Source organism: Galeopterus variegatus, unplaced genomic scaffold (assembly GCF_000696425.1).
Source record: "Galeopterus variegatus unplaced genomic scaffold, G_variegatus-3.0.2 Scaffold3146, whole genome shotgun sequence".
NCBI classification, from domain to species: Eukaryota; Metazoa; Chordata; class Mammalia; order Dermoptera; family Cynocephalidae; genus Galeopterus; species Galeopterus variegatus.
This window is the reverse complement of record NW_007729257.1, coordinates 65,952-85,759: the sequence shown is the minus strand read 5'-3', so window position 1 is coordinate 85,759 and position 19,808 is coordinate 65,952. Positions and strand designations below refer to the sequence as shown.

Sequence of the window (19,808 nt, the reverse complement as noted above, 5' to 3'; positions counted from 1 at the left end):
ATGGGTGATACCTCAGAAAAGGCAGGGGCCCTCAAAGAAATCATATTCTGTTAGGAGCAGAGAAACAATAAACATATTCACAACAAGATAATTTGAAATGATGGTAAGGCTAAATAAAACATAAAACTAGGAAATGTGATAGAGACTTTAAGGAACATGCATTCCTGGAAAGGATGATCAGGATCTGTTTCTAATAATATATGAGCTGAAACATACACAGGTACTTGGAAATGTTATGGAAAAATTGAATGAAAAAATAATACAAATCCTTCTGTGAACTTTTTGAAGATCACTCATACATTTTAGATTTCTATATGGATATTTAGAAAAGGGGTTCTACAGGCAGAGGAAACAGCAAGTATAAAGGCTATAAGATAAGAACGAATGTGAAATGTTTGAGGGGCTATAAATAAAGGATATTGTGATAAACAGGGCATTTCATTTAAGGAGTTTGCATTTTACTATCACATGGCAAAACACTTAGGAAAAGTGGTTTGGTACAGGGAGGGTAAATACTGGGCAAAAACAAGACTGACCTTAAATGATAATATGTTTTTAGATCTAGAGGAAAGTGTACTATGCATGGTTTATATCATATTTTGTTAAGTGACATCTTGTTCCAGCAAACTTCAAAGTAAACAGTAGCCTGCAGTTTCAAAACAGAATACACTTAACAATGTATGCGAACACGTAATGACATAGTGGTGTAAAATCATTCTCTGCGTCTTGCTCATGGAACTGGGTCAGGCCAAACCCTAGTAATATTAGTAAAAGGCTCTATTGAGTAGAGGGACATAATGAAGGTTAGGTAGAAAGACGACCAAATTAGGTAAGGGTTTCTCACAGCAATCTGTGGTCTCCAACAGGAAAATTCTACAATGTCGTCAAGGAGTCAACCCAGAATCCAAGATAGGAGGCCTCATTGCAGGCTTGTAGTCCAAAAAAGAAATGAAGTCAGATTCTAAGAGTGGATGAAAAGGTTGAAACATAAAGGCAAAGATAGTGCTCTACCATGGCCATCAGAGATGAAGAGTTGAAATTACATTTTGTCATGTTGACTCTGTTAATCTGCTGTGATCCTGGCAATGTCAAGAGGCCTGTGGGAGCAGATGACCGCCCCCAAATTTAGATAATTAAATATTGAACATATATGTATATCTCCTTCAAAGTTCCATTGAAAAATTTGTCTTGCCTAAACAGCATTTACTAAAAATCAATGTTTGATACCATTAACTGGAAGTTCACTATTGATTTTCAGCATGAGTTCAGCCATTACTCAAACCTAGGGATTTGTCAACAGATACCTTAAGCCTATTATAGATCCAGCTTTTAGATATGTAGTGTGTTAAGAGGAGCCAATATCTGAATATTGTGAATGCAGTAACTACCATTGCTTCCTGCATGACCTAATTATTGAAAATCCACATTGCAAAGCTACATTAGCCTTGGATTTGGCCAAGACATGCCTGACTCTTTCACATTAACTTGTTTTCTCCGGTCTCACTTTAACATGCAAAAGAAAAAAACAACTTGAATTGCTCAGTACCTTCTGGGGTATTTCACTCCTGACATGAGCATTCAATGTCATGACCTCCTAGTCTGCAGTGAGAGAAGAGAAAGAAAGATCAGTCAAGACTGCAGCAGAGAACCAACAGAAAAAGAAATCTGAACTATTACTTTTTTTCTTTTAATAATTTGTAAATTCGCTTCCCTGACATATGGAAACAATATATTCAATTAGGTTTTTTAAGTTATTTATCCAAAAAGAAATTTTTGCTGAGTCTCTTGCTAATGTATCAGGAGTTGTGCTAAGTGCTGGCAGCTTATCCATGTGTATGTATATACATGTACATTTAAAAATTAGTGATAAATTTTATGAAGAAACAAACAAGGTCAGAAATAGAAACTAATGGGGTGGGACATTGGCAAGAATACAGGGACTAAGACATACATATCAAAGTTACCATTATGAGTAAAATGGTCCCTAAATGTCATCATTCATAATAGCCCTCTCCTACCCACTTAAGAACACACCTCAACCCTAGTCCTTGTAAGGTTCTTCTTTTTTCTTAGACAACTTGATAGAGAAAGATTAATGAGAAGGAAATATATGTCTGTCCTATTTCTAATAAATTCCCAGTTGCTGCTGTTACTGCAGCTTTTCAATATTTTTTCTTTTAAATCACTTGACATGGTCAAAAGAGAGTTTTCTTGAAATTCTGTCCTACTGATAGACACTCTTATCTTAAAGATAATTCCAACATACCACACATAAGAGTAGAAAGCACAGTGGCTGGTTTGGGGAAGGATATAAGTAAACTCTCAAGAAGTTGACCACGAGGGCTTTATAGTAAGGAAATAGGAAATAGGAGAGGGTGCTTTATGAAGGTGTATTTTTGGCATAGTATATAAAATGCAGTAGTTTCATAAGAGCACACTATTTTGTCAGGCAGAGGCAACAAGTCTTGCTGCTTCATTGATCCATGGGTACACTAAAAGGGTAAACTCTATTTGTGCCAGCTTGTCTGTAGTAACCAACCTCTCTTCTCATCTCTCATGGCTCAAAGGCCACATCTCATGTCCCTAAATAGATGTTAATGTGACATTGTCATATCAGTTCATGTCCCAAATTTATTTACCCCTTCCCTGCCATAGAAATAGCCATGAGTTTTCCCAAAAGTTTTATGTCTCTTTATTTTAGTAACTGGGGATCTCTCTTTTATTTGTGCTTAGATTATAAGATGTGTCTGTGTGTGCATGTGTGTGTGTGTATTTAAACATTCTAAAACATTATTAGGAGTAGAAGCTGGGACTTGGATGGGAGCTAGACATAGTTGTCTACATTAGTCAGTCTGCCTTGAGGTCTAAATCAGGAGTCTATTCATGTGGAAACTTTGAATCTTCTTTTCTTCATAGTAAAATACTAATAATAATGCCAGTTTCACAGATGTTTAAAAACATAAAATTTTTCTTGCAAATGCATATGCTTGGAATATTTTGATATTCTTTACTAATATAAGAAAGTGTCAGTGTTATTTATTATCATATCAGATTAACTCCTATTACCTGACAAGGCCCAGAGGAATGGAGAGTTTTGTCAGAGACACATTTCTTTTTCCTTTTATGTGGGAAAATTGAGTGGAGGTGTAGGCTAATCCTACAGGGTATACATAGCTAGGGGAGTGATTATTAATAAAGAAGGTAAATGCCAGAGAAAGATGGCAGGTTTCTAAGATCAACATTTTCTACCTCAGAGTGACCTAGAGTATATTTCCTTTTCAGAAAACTATCATAAAGGAAATCATGTTAATTTAAGAGAAAAAAGTAAGATATATCTCTGAATTTTAACGTACACAACATATCATGAAATGTATTAGCTCCTAGAAAAAGACTGTCTGCAAATTAAATAGCATGTCACAATGGAATTTATAAATTAGGCATTTATATTTGAAAACTCTTATGCATTTGTGTGGGGACTGAATATATGCTAGGAGGCAATGGAGAATAGAAACAGATAATGACCAGAGCCCCAAGTGAAAATGTTAATGCTTTTTTTTTTTTTTTCTGTAGGAATCACAGATGAAAGCAATGAAAGAGACTGTACAACTCTGCTTGACATCAGTTTTCCGTGATCAACCTCCACCTTTGAGTCTAATCACATCAAATCCAACTAAGATGTTACTTCCACCCAAGACAGTAGCCTCTAAGATTCCAGATGCAAGGGCAAAAAGCAAGGTATATTTTATCCCTGCTTTGAAAAGTCGCATCAGGTAGTATACTGTCTTTAAAGTCTGTTCTATATAATCACCAGAGTGGATCCAAGTAAGATATCAATTGCATTGAAAGATTAAGATGTACATGGAAGATAGTAACCCAGTTTGTAAAGTCTTTATAGGCACTTGGAAAATGTTGAACGGCAGCTTTTCTTTAGTAGAAAGCCTAGCTCTTTCTTAAGTAGGATCATCTAATTTTTTTTTAAACAAAACAAAACAGAAATACAGAATAAGTTAAAAGAAAATATCTTGTATTGCATTCTAATGAACACCATGGAATTGACTGGAAAAAAATTTCTCTTAGGGTGTAAACATCATCCTCGCAGAAGTACTTTTTTATTTTTTTTAATTAAGTCTATAATTCTCAACATTGGCTACACATTAGTGTCATTTAAATACCAAAAAAAAAAAAAAAAAAAAAAAATGGCACCTGGGACCCAAACCCAGCCCTATTAAATCAAGATTCTTTCAGGTTGGCCTTTAGTCATCAGTAATTTTTAAGAGTCAAGGGATTGTAATGTGCATCCAAGTTTGAGAACAACTGATATGAGCAAATCTTTCTCCAAATCCCCACTACCACCCTACTTTAGACAGAGCAAAGGGACATTTTAGTGTTGCTTCTGTTTCAGTCTTCAAATTTCAATTAGTAGGTTCTACATTTAAGCAAATCCTGACAGCCAGGAATAGTTATTGGAGAAAAGAATTTTGTTTCAAGCAGTATTTTTTTTTTTTTTTGTCTTTTTTTCGTGACCGGTAAGGGGATCGCAACCCTTGGCTTGGTGTTGCCTGCACCGCACTCAGCCAGTGAGCGCACCAGCCAGTCTTATATAGGATCCGAATCCCGCAGTGGGAGCATCGCTGCGCTCCCAGCGCCGCACTCTCCCGAGTGCGCCATGGGGCCGGCCCTCAGGCAGTATGTTCGAAAGAGCTGGCTCTATGAACAACTGCCTAAGGACCACTTGCTATCAAAATGAGTGCTATGGGTAACAGCCTGATGTCTAAATGCAAATCTCTAGGGGTGAGCTCAGAACAAACTGAGAACTGCTGATTCAAAATACCTAATGATGTTACATCTGGAGTTTCTTACTGCTTATTCCAGAGATTCCCTATATGTGAATAGAAGAAGGTACAGAAAAATTGTAGATTAGGGAAATGCTATTTTCAGGATGGAGAGTCAGAAAAAAAGTTAAATACAGTAAGTTTTCTGATGTTCTGTTTTTATGTGTAACTAGTCAATTTATGAACTTTAGAGACTTAGTCTGTATAATCCCACTGTGAAATTTTAATGTGGCTTGGTCAAAACTCATTTAAAAATATGCATTTCTATCTCATCATATTATTGTCTTTGGTTTCATTATATACTGAAGGACATCTAAAAATTTTGAAGCCGGTACATTTCTTATTTATTTCTGTCCTTTCTCTGAAAACTGGATTCCAAGTATTTGTTTATTTAACCAAACTCAGGCAAGAGAAGTACATAATAATGAATTTTTTATGTTCATTATGAAAAATCCTCTGTAGATTCTTAAGAATGGTCATTGGTAAAATGCACAGTGTCCCACAAAATCTCACCCACCTACCAGAAAGTCACACCCAGAATCCACTTATTGTTAGTCTCTTAGGGAAGAGCAAAGGTTCAGTCTCATGAAGCCTGATGACCTTAAGCAAAGCAGCTTTGTAATCTTACGGGCACATTATATTTGTCTTCAACTCAAAATTTATTTGTTTAAACCCATTATTAAAACTGGGCTTTTTATGACCCTGAATGTGTGGAAGAAATAACTGATATTTGCTTTAACATATTTTCTATGAATAAATATATGTCATGTCATTGAAACAAATAATAAATATTTATTATTTCCTTTGGCTTATCACAGAAAAAAAGATAGAAAGCACTTAGATGAGTCTGGTTTGGAGATTGCTCATTTTTCAAAAAACAATAACAAAAATCCAATTCTTTAAGGTAAAGTTCAATAAATCTAAGTTAATATATTATAGAAGATTCTATTTTACAGGTTAGTATTAAAAGCTTGTCTGGTGCTTATGTTTCTCCCATATTTATTTTCTTAATAGTGGTGGAAATTGTATTTTATGTGTACTTGAGGCTTGATCTCTATGTACACACCTTTGGCCAATTTCACCTACTTTTATTTAATTTTTATAATCTCCAACCCTTCTTCAGTGGGATTTTTTCCCCCTGTAATCTGTAAAATACATGCAAGTAAACAATTTTCAGCACATACATGGAGAAAGACAAACTTCCTCCCAAAAGATGTTATTTTAATTTCTTCCAGTCAAATGCAGTCAAATTTTTATTCCTGTGCATGAAGGTCTGTATATACATATGTATGTATATGTTTATGTATATATGTACATATGTATATGGATTTTAAAAGCCACAGTTTCATTAGAAGGGGAGTTTAAAATTACAAGATTTTATTGGAGAAAGCTGAAAAAATGTATTCATAACCCCATGTTATTAATATATATTTTTTAAATTCTGTAGTATGTCTGTTACATAACCGTTTAGTCTTGTAGCTCAAGTTTCTGCCAAGGATTCCCAGTCAAGTCTATCAGCTTCCTTCCTGGTCATTGCATTTTCCATGATTATTATGCTTGTGTCTCACTGATTTGAGTAAATGTTTTGTTACCCTCCCAGTTAGGATTATTTTTGCTACTCTCAGTGCTCTAGTAGCTGTTTACTACTCTTGGTCCTTGGTCGTGCATTGAACACACTGATGTCTATAAAAGCCTCTCTCCTTAAGGGAGATGACAGTGCTTACCTCATCAATCTGCTTGACATTAATCAACATCCAGAACAATGTTTCTAGATAATTCATTTGAAATGGCATTTGTTGTGTGTCTCTCTTTTTATCAGACATTTTTTTTTATTTAGAAGTTAGGAAAATATATATGATTTAGTGCTTTTTAAATAATTTCTATCCAACCTAATTGTTTTCCATTGATATACCAAGATTGTACTCATCATTGGGGATGCACATTTGAAATGACACAGCCCTGACCTTATGGAGATTGTTACCTAATTCTCTGTAAACAGAAAGCAATGAAGAAAAATCCAAGGGGTGTTCTTAGTAGTAGATCAGGCTATCTCTGCTTGTTGATTTTTAGTACAGTATTTGGATTCCACATTCCAAATATATTTGGTTAAAGATAAAGACTAAGGAGACACTTAGGTCTAAATGCATGAGATCATGTATTTGTTATGTCTTTGTTGAAATTATATATTTGCTACGTAGAGAATAGTATTCCTGCAAAGATGTGAAAAGCAAAGATACAAACCCAGTGATCTGATTTGTGTTTTACATAAAATGACCCTAGAGTAGAAACAAGAAAGCCAGTGACAGATCCATGCAGGAGATGATGGTGACCTAGTTTGTGGTGCAGAAAATGGATATGTTATTCCATATGTTATTTGAGCATAAAACTAGTCTAGTGATTAAGTGGGATATATGAAGGGGGGAGAACAGGAATAACGCTTAGTGCTTGCTTGCATTCATTATAATGGTAAAGACAAGAGGAGGTTTTAAAGGGGAAGCCAAATTGTTTTGTTTTCATCATGCTGTATTTTGGGCATCGGTCATAAAACCAAGTATCTATCTCCAGTAGATGATTATACATTTAAATCTGGAACTAAGGGAAGACATTTGAGTGGAGATATAGGATTGGATATCAACACCATGAGTAGTAGTTTAGTGTGGAAAGTGGATGAAATTACTTGAAGAGACTGTGTAGAGTGAAAAGAGATGAGGTTCATAAAGGACCCCAGGCAAAAGAAATAACTTGAGTATGGATTTATGTGTCATCAAAAAGATGGAATGCATATGGTGGTGGAAGTGCATCCTTTCCCCTGATCTTTCGTTGAGACACTCTTCATTATATATTTGAGCTGAGAACCATGACTTTTCCATGCCTGTGTTACTGGTACAAAAACCACTATATGTACGTCACTCTGTATATTTAAAATGGTGAATACTCTAGTGGGCTATTGGAGCTGGCTCATACTTGCTTGCAAAAGTTGACTGTTAAATTTTCAGAACTTGTACTAGTCATCTGTTAAACATAGGCACTATTAAATATTAATTATATTTACTTATACTTAAATAAATTATACTAAAAGCAATGTGGTAAATATAAAACCTACTACATAGTCCTATTGTCTATGCCCTTGAAGATATTATGTCTTTTGGGTCTGTATAATGGAAACACTATATAATGGTGTGTTGTTACTGCATGTACTTTAAAGTCATATTCAGTGACATCATGTTGATAGATTGAACTTTGTAGTATTTATACCACGGAAATTGACAAATACTATATATCAGGGTCCTTCTAACCCACAGAGCTAGTGAATAGCATGTCACTGTGTGTATGTGTATGTATGTATTCGTGTGTGCATGGTGTTTAAGATCAGACTACTGGGCATCATAGACACTATACAAACAATAAATGATCAACATATTTATTTTTTTCTCTTGTACTGCTTAAGTGGTAGAGCTACATGCATAGTGGCTCTCAGAAAAGGCAAAAATAATTATTAAACAAAAAAGCTTGTTCAATTAATGACATTCTGAGAAACTAATTTTTATATACCCATCGTAATATTTAATTTAATTTTATTATAGTAATTTTATTTTTAAATTATATAAAATTTGGAAAATTTTTATATAATTTGGGAAATATATAAATGTAGGAGGAAGAGCAGAAAACATATCACCAAAGAGTTCCACCACTTTTAGGTGAAAAGATAGGAATTAGTACAACAGTAATATCTTCGGTATTTACAGTAGCATAACATGAAGTTTAAGAGCTAAGATTCATTAATTAGACTGATTAAATGAAAGTCTCTTTTCTGCTCCTTTCTAGTTTTGATTACTTGATCAAATCATTTTTTGGGACTCATCTTCTATATCTACAAAATAGAGATAATAACAGCACCAACCTTATAGAGTTGTTGTGGAGATCAAATAAAGAAACTCACATACAACATCAACCTATGTAATAGTTACTGACAATGAAAAAGCAATCAATAAATATATGAAATAGCATTATAATATCTGGAAGCCAGGATACCACTATGAGAAAACTTAAAGAAGGTTTTTAGTGGGTTGTTACTTTAACTTTAAACAAAGCTAAACTATTTACTCTGTTCTATTGTTCAATTGTGAGAAAACAATACATCAATTCAAACAAGTACAACTTCAGTTTTTAGCATAAAGGTATAGCAGAATTCTTACAATACATTTAATGTCAGGGATCATAGTATTAAATGCCATAAAGAAAGGGGACAGTTGAAAGACAGCAGAAATGAGAAGCAATTCAGATAAGCAATGCAGATAGACAGTGATAAAATTGTGCTATGAAAACCAATTTTTCAACCCTATTGCAGGCTATTACCATTTTCTGTCTCTCTTTGTCTTTCACTGAAACTCACTGCTTGGACTTACCTGCAGTTTACATTGTTAAAGGTCACAGCTGTGGAATCTACTTAATTGGACAAGAATGATTTGTTATTTTCTTAAAGTTTGTTAAAAATGTCAAAGCCATTCTAGAGCAACAGACATTTCTGGCCCTGTTTGGGAGTTTGAAGATATCTAATGAAAATTGAATTCTGCATGTTGCCTGGAGGTTTAGAGCAAGGTGGATTTTCATTGCTCCTTTTTCTGCCAAAAATCTGTTGTGACATAATTGTCAAGAACACTCAAAACAGTGTACCTGGAATCATCATAGACCTGAGTTATCAACCTGCCCTGCAATTTTAATTATTGGGTGCTTCAGAAATTCTCACCACCTGGATGTAAACCCTCCCAATTCTCATACAAATTCAGCAGAAGAGCAGGCCAGTTTGGGAGATTATTCAAATTTCCCAGATTATTCTAATTTAAACTAAAGTTGAGTATCACTAGATCCTTACTCTAGGAATAAGAAAGGACTCTAAGAAGTAAACTTGATCTTTCTCCCTATTTTCCTGCTTCTAGAAGAGATGTTTCATTTGACTCAGAGTTGATCAGTTTCAGACAGTTCTGCTTTTCTGACTGCTGCCATTAGCTAGCATTAGTTATCTCTAACTCTACCATCTATTGTCATTCTTTACATGCTATCAATATATACTTTATATCTCCTATGTCCAATGTTATTGTGAGAATAAAAATGAAAACAGGAGTCTAAAACATTTTTGCAAAATATAACATTACTAAGAAATCTTGTCAGAATTTCATTTTGGGCCTAGAGGTTTTAAGGCTTTGTTTAATTACGCCCCAACATTCATGGCATTTCTGTGGCAATAAAAGTTAAAATAATTCATATTTCACGTTTCTATATGAATGTATACATTCTATATGAACATAAATATTTGTGTATTTATATTATAAATTATAAAACTTGTATTTAAACTGGTAAATATAAAAGTTGAACCCACAAACACTCTGTGATATTTTATTTTCAATACTGGTGTACAGGTTTGTACCCAGGAATAGTCTAAAAATAAATCTTTATAGATTTTCCTTTATTCATCATTCTTGATAGATATATACTGAGAAAGTTGGTTATAGAACATCATTACTTGCATTTCTCTATGCAGATCTTTCAAAGACATTTGTTTGCAACCTGGAGATATAATTCATTTAATCTTTCTAAAATTAAAATAAATAGAAACCAATCATTTTGGGGGAAATATTATCTTATGCCAGCCTAGGAAGTCATATTTATATTCACAGAAAACATCACTGCTCCTGAATATCTTTTGTCACAGAGGAATTCCCACCGGGTTTCATTTTATTTTCCTATATTTTTATTATAATTTCTTTTCTTTTCTTTTTTTTTTTTTGCATCTGGCTGGTATGGGAATCTGAACTGTCGGTCTTGGCCTTGTTATTGTAACACTGTACTGTAACCAACTGAGCTAATCTGCCAGGCTTCATTAGAATTTCTTGGATATTGATCAAATAATAATTACTTTCATGCTATCTCCATTGTAACAGATATTTAGTTATTTTAAATGAATATTATATAACTAATCTACTACTATTGTAAAAGTATTTTAGATTAGCTTCTAGTCACCACTTGTATTTATAGGTAAGAGAGACCACAACATCTCCTCCATTATTATAAATAAGGGGCGTTTGGGCTTTGTCACTAGAAATATTGTTCAACTTTTTTTCTCTCTTTAGTTGCAGAAAATATGCTTAATCCTAAAAGCTCCATGTCTAACAAATTTATTTTCTTATACATTTGCAAAAGTAAAGGGCATGTATAAGAAAGTTAATTGACTTACCATGGTCATTTTAAATTGTCAGCATTTTTCTTTCCTCTCCATGATGAATTCATTTTTTAATTTTTATATCTGGAAGCCACTGTGAATCTACTAAAAGTTTTTAAACAAAAGAAAACTACTAAAAGTTTTGAACAAGAGAAAACATTCTTAGAGTTCTAAGAAGATAATTTTAGTAGTAATATAGAGGTAAGGATTAGGAAGACAAGATGCTAGAAGCAAATAAAACCACTGGAAAAATAGCATATTCTTGGTGAGAGACAGTGAGCGGCAGTAGGAAGGGAAAAGAGGAGATGAATTTGCTAAATAGAAAGAACATAAAATTTGGGGAAATTAGTGAGGAAGTGGAGGTGAGAAAACTAGATGATTATTTTAAGTAAATTGGCTGTGAAGAGGGGTGAGTGGACAATCCAGTGAGGGGCTTCTTTGTAAGATGGAAAGAGATTGAGTGCATTTTTAGTAATAGAAAAAGGGAGAAATGAAAACATTTATTGAAGGCTTAAAAGAGAGACTGTAATAAGGATTCAAAATTCTAGAAGCAGCAGCAAGGAATATGAACATGATCACAACGGGAGGAGTTGGACATAGAAAGGAGCAAGGACATACCAACTTCTGAGATAGGAGTTAAGTTGGTAAAGATGAACGAAGGCATGGATACATTTTGAAGCAGGTGGGAGGGGAGTTGTGAAAGTTAATATCTCACATACTTTAGTTCATCAGACAAAATTAGGCTGTTACTAACTCCGGAGAAGCCACCTGTCATGCTACACAAATGCTTGGAAAGCCTTGGTCTCTCCCCACATCATATACACACTAACTACAGTTTCTAAATCCCATCTATAGCACTCCTGTGAGCATCCTGCTTTGCTCCCCAATTCTAGGGAGGTGGGGTATGAAAAAATACATTTCTCAAGAAAAAAATACTGCCTCAACAGAGATGAAGTTAGAAAACATGAGATCCAATAAAACAAAGTATTGCTTCAAAGAAAATTTGCCAGAACTAAAGCAAACATTAAAATGAAAAATGATACAGACTAAAATTTAAAATAAATTCAAAAGAAAGTTAGTAAATTCATGTGTGTTCAAGCAAGTTTAAATTTGAAAAGAGAATGTACTGTGGGATTAAACTCACTTAAAATTCACTAGTGTCCCATATACCAAAATTTTCTTCTTAAAGATAGGATTAGGTCCTAATCTCTTCTGCCTAAACAGCATTGTAGAGCATGTAGAAAGAAGCTAAATATGCTTATTGTTGGTTGTAGGTTTATGCTGATTTCCAGTAGTTTTTGGAAGGCATTAGCAAGTTTCATTAGGTGAGCTCCCTGAATATGCTGGGTTATTTTTTAACATCACTGTCCTGGAGGCCCGTGTTGGAATCTGTGTCTAAATGTCAGATACTCAGTGCCAAGAATCATGTGTAAGAGCACAAATTTGGAATTCAGCAGAATAATTGTAAATCCTCATTTCTGCCAATTATTCAATGCACACAAGACATTGAGCAATTATATTAGAGACTTCAATTATTCCTTTGTGAAACAGAGCTAACACTATAAAACAACGAACATAACAAACCAAAATATACATTTCCCAAATGTATAGCATTATACCAGGTATGTCGTATGCCCATTGTTTAAGACCCAGAATTTGAATCTGTATTCTGCCACTAATCATCTGTGTGACAGTGGCCACATTTCGAACTAAGTTCTCCCTGGTAATATGGGGATAATAATAATATGTTATTCACAGGTTGTTATGAGGATAAATTGAATGTTATAAGTTCTAGACTTATTTGGTCTAATAAAATGTTGTGAAACCATATCTGGGGAAGTAGCCATCAAAAAACTCTAAATAGAGTGTGACAATAAGAAAATAATTTGGACGTTCACCAAACGAATGTCCACAAAAGAACTTTCAAACAGTAGGAAACATAAGATATTTATATTTGCCGAAAAGGAATTGTACTCTTTGTACTATAGCTGGTCAACAACCAGAGAACTATTTGTCATATTAATCCACCCTCCGTGCACTGAGTTGGATTTAAATATTTTAAAGAAAATTAGAAGTAACAGCCTTGCTTTTCATCACTATGTGGAACTTATTGATATTCAAGATTTTGTGAAATCATGACAGTACGTGTCAGTACCCTACAGAGCTGGTATTATGCTTTCCTGTGACATATGTGGCCCTCTTTATGAAAACAAAAATATTTTCTGAGTGTTTACGGCTGTCTAATCTGAGAAGTTAGTCACATCAGTTACACGCTATGAGCAAATTTTCTTTTTTTGAGATATTATACAGACTCTTTTTTGCAGAGCAAAGATAGATGCATACAATTTTGTTTGCTGCTGTTTATTCTTGTGGTGGGATAAGAAAGAAGAAGGATAGATAGATAGATTGAAAGGTAATTTAGTGCAAGACATTATCCTTTTTTATTGATCATATTCATACGAGGTTATCAGCATTTAGTCACTCATAGAATAGGCAATTATAGTCTATTTACAATTGCTCAGATATGTAAATTTAAAAGGAATCCTTTTTTATTATCTTGCAGAAGTAATTGGCTATTTTTTAATTTTTATATAACTTATCATATGGCTTATTAGATTGGATAGAAAGGCTAAACTGCCTGAAATTCTTAAAGACTGTTTTTTATTCAACTCCATATATCAAATAAACAAATACCTAGAAGAGTGACTGAAAAATAGTACATATAAGAGAGGAATATGCCAGAAATATGCCAAAGGAGAAACAAAAGCACAGAAAAAAACCATAAGCTTGTTTATCAAACCGTAGTTAATCATGCTTTAAGATGCACATCTCATCTCATATGTAAGCTTAATTCCGGGATATAAAATTCCATCGTGAGGCATTTGAAGAGCATAATCAAGAAGATCCCAAATACATACTTGTATTATCATCTTTTTAAAGTACAACTACATTTTTAGGATTTTTATTCATATTTTCTTATATATATTTTGTATTTTCTGAAGTTTTTTTTCTTTTAATTCCTTAATAATAATAAGATTGATTTACATAGTCCTTTATGAATATTGCTGAAAGATCTTTTACTATGTCATCATAATAAATACAACAGATCTTACTCTAACCATTTTACTTAAAAATAGGACCTAAAACCCGAACCCAAGTTTCTTATGCCAACTATAGTGCACCAAATCACTCTCTCAAGATGAATATTACTTAGAATCTTAGAGATATTCTAATAAAAAGGAGAGAACATACAGTTTTTCTTATACTCTTATAATACTTAAAATTTATCGGGAACTTGTACTGTACCTTTCTCACTGCTAATGGCTTTGCACAAGTTTTCTCAGTTAAGATGACACTGTGAGGTGACAATGATAGCATTCTGATGTTGTAAGTGAGAAAACCAAGGCTCAACACAGGCTAGTAGTACCCATCCCAGGTCGCAAAACCAGGTCACTGGCAACTGAGGTTTCTGGCTCTGGGATCTGAGACCCTGATCATTACCTCACATCTTCAGATGTGGTTCCATTATCACCTCACTTGTGTTTGTAAAGACATGTAAAAAACATTTGAAAACTTTTCTTTTGTATTCATCTCATTGTCTTTGCCTCCAAAGAAAAAAAAGAAGAATAGAAAAACAAATTTTAAAAAGGTAACATTTATTTTAGCTTCAGAAATTCACTAACCAAGATAATGTAGTACCTCTGGAAAATTTGAGGGGATTGAGGGTCAAAGTTAATTATATAATATAAATTTACTTCATTTGTTAATATTCCCTGAGTTGTTCTCCATGTCAAGGTAACATTTATTTTAGCTTCAGAAATTCACTAACCAAGATAATGTAGTACCTCTGGAAAGTTTGAGGGGATTGAGGGTCAAAGTTAATTATATAATATAAATTTACTTCATTTGTTAATATTCCCTGAGTTGTTCTCCATGTCAAATGTGGCACCAGGAAGATAAGATCCCACAGTATGTGCTATAACCAATACTTGCTCTGCAACTTCCATTTAATATACTAGACTTATACCAAAAGGCTTAGACTACTGTGCAGTTCTAAGAAACTTTCAACAATGTTAATTGAAGTCATTGAATCAAAGCCAGTCTTTAGAAGAGTCCCATATTTCATGGGAATGGGCTATTTTAATATCTCTGCTGTTATTTCATGATGGTGGGGTCATGGCTTAGGAACTGGGGTTGTCAGTCAATTATGCTTTCCACGATAGGAAATTATTTTGCTCCTTTTGCTGGAGCAAATCTCACTCCTCAAGACTGTCAGTTTCTTTCTCAACTATGACTTCTACATCTCAGGGAAATCCTCATGATGTCTTTAAAATTTAGAGTATCGTCATTATTTATTTTGTTCCTTAGCTGAAGGAGCTAATATTATGGGAGACTAACAGAATATCAAAACTCTGAAGCTCTTGATGTCAACTCAAAGGAGCAGCATTTCATGCAATCAATATTGTTTCCTGCTATGTGAAGATAGGCCAGGCAGATATTGTCTCTGTGAAAGGCATCCTGATGCTTGTGTTTGTTCTTCATATGTCTTTTATTTAGGAAAAAAGAAGGGTGTATTTTAAGGGCACCTGGGATTCTGTGAAAGTGAGCATGTCAAATTTCTAGAAGTCCAGCATTTGGAATATATTCAAAGATATATGCTGGTTCACTTCTTTGAATTGCTAAACTCAACAATGTAAGGTTAAGACATTTGACTAATGTTATCCAACTAGTAGAAAAGTGTATTTAAACTAAGTTCTGGCAACTCTAGTATTGACAACCACGTGTGATACATGCACAACTATCCTTGGTAATACTTAACCTAGTTACCCAAATTTCTTTAAAATGGAAAGATTTTGGCCCTCTAGAAAATATAGTCTTTTTAGTTCTCTACAATTTGAAAAGGGAGATTCATTGCTAGGCTTTAGATCCATGTTCTTCTTCCTGCATCCCTCCCTCAATCTCCACTTTTCTTCCTTCCTTCAGGATTTATCAGGTCTTGTCATGCATAAGGCATATGGAAAAGCAAAACAAAAAACACATTTAATTATCTATAATCTATCTACCCAAATAAATATACATCAATCCTAAATAATTACCTTTTCAATCACTTTATGTATATATACATATATGAAACAGAAAATATATATTATTTATATTTTCATAAAATTCCAAACTGTTTTTCTATTTTATTAAAGAGATATTTGGATGACTGCTTATAATTCTACTGAATTTCAAAATTTTCATGTAAATATAGACTCTCTTCCCTAGTTTTCTATCACACATTATCTTCTTTTGCCCTGAGGTGCATCTATATATCATTGTCTTGATATCTTTTTATTGTTGGAAGAATTATAGTAGATACTGAGGCAGACAGAGGGAGAAAGTGTGACAATATTAATTAAAACTGCTTTGATAATATACTTGTATGGGTTTTATAATTGTTATAAGAGCTATCCTACTATTAAAAAGTGAAAATTTATCTGTATACAAAGATATTCATTAGAATATTATAAGAACAAATGTCATAATAGAATATTGGCCCAATTAAAAAATGTGTGTATATGTAGTAGAATATCCAGCAGATATGTTTAAAAGAGTTTAAAAAACATCTAAGAGTATGAAGAAATGCTTTAAAACTAACTATGCAGAGGAACCTGGATTCCTCCAAAATAGGATTTAGATATGATGACATTCTTGGCATATCTACAAATGTAAAATGATACTGCAAAAAAGCTCCACAAACTAGTTGTTATTCTTCTCATTTATTCCTTAAAAATTGTATGTTGTTTTATTGCTGTGCTTTCATTATATAGTAGAAGATATTTAATATTACTCATTGATTTAAGAGCCTACATTGTTTCATTAAAACTTAGAGTTTGGTAATTATTGCCACAGTTTCCCAAAATTAGAAAATTGCATTATTTTTCGACCTGATGGAAACAAATTGGAATTCATGAAGTTTGGAATATAAAAGCATGCTTCTGCTTTCTTTATTACTGCTTTGTCATTTCTTTGAAATCATTAACTTTTAGAAGTTTTTAGTGTATATTCTTTAAAAAGTAAGGCTCTAGCCATATAATATAAATAATGATTTTCATTCAGTTACTGATAGACATTATTTTTGTAGATATCTTGTGACGTGCAATGGGAAATTGAGAATATTCACAAATAATTCAAGACACAAAATTCTTTCATAGAATTTTATGTACCACGGTAGTTTATGGCACTAAATATCCAGAATCACCTTAATTCATAATTTACTATTGACTGTGCACAGAAGATGCTAAGATACATTGTAGTTTTATATAATTACTTTATTAAGCAAGTAATTATTGACTGCCCACTATGTGAAAGGCAATGTTGCAAGATCTTTAAGGAATCCAGGTGATTTAATCATCATCCCACATCCTTCCTCATTGTTGAGCTTCAAGGTCAGGTCTGCTACAACACATTGAGCAAGCCAATCAAAACCAGTCTGGGATCCAATTTCTAGCAGAATGCATTGTCATCATCGTCAAAATCATCATCATTATCATCACCTTTATGAATATTTTACTACTTGAAAAAAAGTGCTAAAAGTTAAACATAGATTTGTCCCATTTATTAATTCAATAACCCTTTTAGCCTATCATTAACCTAATTTTATAGGTGAAGAATCTGTGGCTTATTGAATTTATATAAACTTATCTGGGTTACACACTTGGTAAATGGCAAAGTCATGATCTACTACTTACCCAGATGCTACGGTTTGAAAGTTTCTGACTACTCCAAAATTCAGGTTGAAACCTAATCCCCAATGCAACAGCATTTATAGGTGTGGCCTTTAGGAGTTGATTGGGTCATGATGGCTATGCCCTCCTGGATGGGATTAGGCACCTTTAAAAATAGGCATGATAGAGGGAGTTTGTCCTTTTTAAGTTCCTCTGTCCCTTCCTCCATGTGGGGACACAATATTCCTCCCCTTTGGAGGATGCAGCAACAAGGTGCCATGTTGGCAGCAAAGAGACCAGGCTCTTACCAGTGGGCACCTTGATTTTGAACATCTTAGCCTCCAGAATTGTGAGAAATAAGTTTCTATTATTTATAAGTTACCCAGTCTGTGGTATTTTCTTATAGCAGCACAAAGGGACATAGAAACCAGAGTTCTTGATTTCCATGTTGTGTCACAACCCCAAATTTAGTGGTATAAAAACAATGATTTTATTATACTTAAGGATTCCGAGGGTCAGGAATTTGAATGTGGTTTGTCTTTGATCCACAATGATGGGGATGCCAGTCAGAAAGACTTGAGTAACTGGGAGGTGGAATTATCTGGAGGTTTCTTCACTCACATGTGTGGTGACTGAGCTGATATGGCTCAAATGACAGATTCCTCAAGGCTATTGACTAGAAAACTTACTCAGATCTTCACTATGCACCTTGAGCTTTCCTCACAAAATGAAATCTCAGGTTAGACAGACTATTCTCGTGGCAAATTCATAGCTCCAAAATGAAGTATTTCAGGTAAGAGGCATAAATGTCATGTCCTTTTATGACTTCATGTTGGAAATCACAGTGTCCCTTTTGCCATTTCACGTGGTCAAAATCTTCACAAACCTGCCCTGATTCAAAGAAAAGGGACCCCATATCTTGATAGGAAGAATATCAAACAATACCTGGCTATATTTTAAACCATCACACCTAAAGAAGTAGGATTAATTAAAGACAGAGGACAATTCAATTTAGATGCCCAATGATCAGGAAGCCATAGAGATATGGATCTATTCAGTTTATGTATTTAGAAAAGCACTATGACTACATTTCTGTAGGTTAACTTTTATTGACATTTTCCTTGGCAGAAATATAATTTGGAATATTATCACTATTGGCTTCAATGAATCAAATACTTTGACCTTTAAAACATTTTGAGAGCCAGTATCTCATTTTCTAACAATGCTTGCAGAATTATGAGTTATTCATCTGCCATAGACTTAAACAAATGCACTCAACTTCTGCTATCTGCTTTGAGGGAATCAAAGTTGTCTATTCCTTGAGTGACTCAAGAAACAACTGAATGGATGTACTTGAAATTTATCAACTGTTTAAATTCCTACAGCATAATGTCTTAAAATTTATAAATAAAATTATATTTACAATTTATATATTGCATATGTTTTGCAAATTATATATAAAATTATATTTACATATGCACATATGTTGTACAATACATATAAAATTTAAATTCAGCTATTACAGTCTATTCTTCAAGAAAGGTGAATTTGTGTCAAGTCCCAACCCCTAGATAATAAAAGTCAACTTTTCTCACTGATGGGGAAAATATATAATCGAACATTGATAATAAATGGTTTTGATAACTATTTGGATATACTGCAATGTGAATGATGAACTGGAAAGTGAATGCAAAGTGGAAGGCTGGAAAACCATTTATGAATATGTTGGATTCATCTAGAGGAGAGATTATAAGAATACCATTAAAAAAGCAATTCAACATAGAAACATAAAGGATGGAAGAAAATAAGTAGAGTTGGCACATATTTGATGATCTTGTCAGATCTGAGAGTTCAAGATTGAAAAGTCTCATTAGCTGGGAATGGAAAGAAACTAAATGAAAGTTTAGAAACTTTCTTTCAAATCCTTTGATAATTCCAGCCTTTTCATTCTATCTGCAATATTTTTTACTTCTACCCCAACTCTCACTCATACTACTGGTGAATTTTGACTGCCCTTTATGGACTCATCTCAATTGTCAACTCTTCTTT

General features: G+C 33.6%; 1 protein-coding gene across 1 annotated transcript in view; it reads left to right on the top strand.

Moving 5' to 3' along the window:
• Positions 1–19,808, top strand: part of LUZP2 (leucine zipper protein 2) — a 141,969-nt gene that overhangs the window by 66,004 nt on the left and 56,157 nt on the right. The window contains exon 5 of the mRNA XM_008584099.1: positions 3,571–3,735. Within this exon, the coding sequence (XP_008582321.1) occupies positions 3,571–3,735 (165 nt within the window). The remainder of the gene's footprint in view (positions 1–3,570; positions 3,736–19,808) is intronic.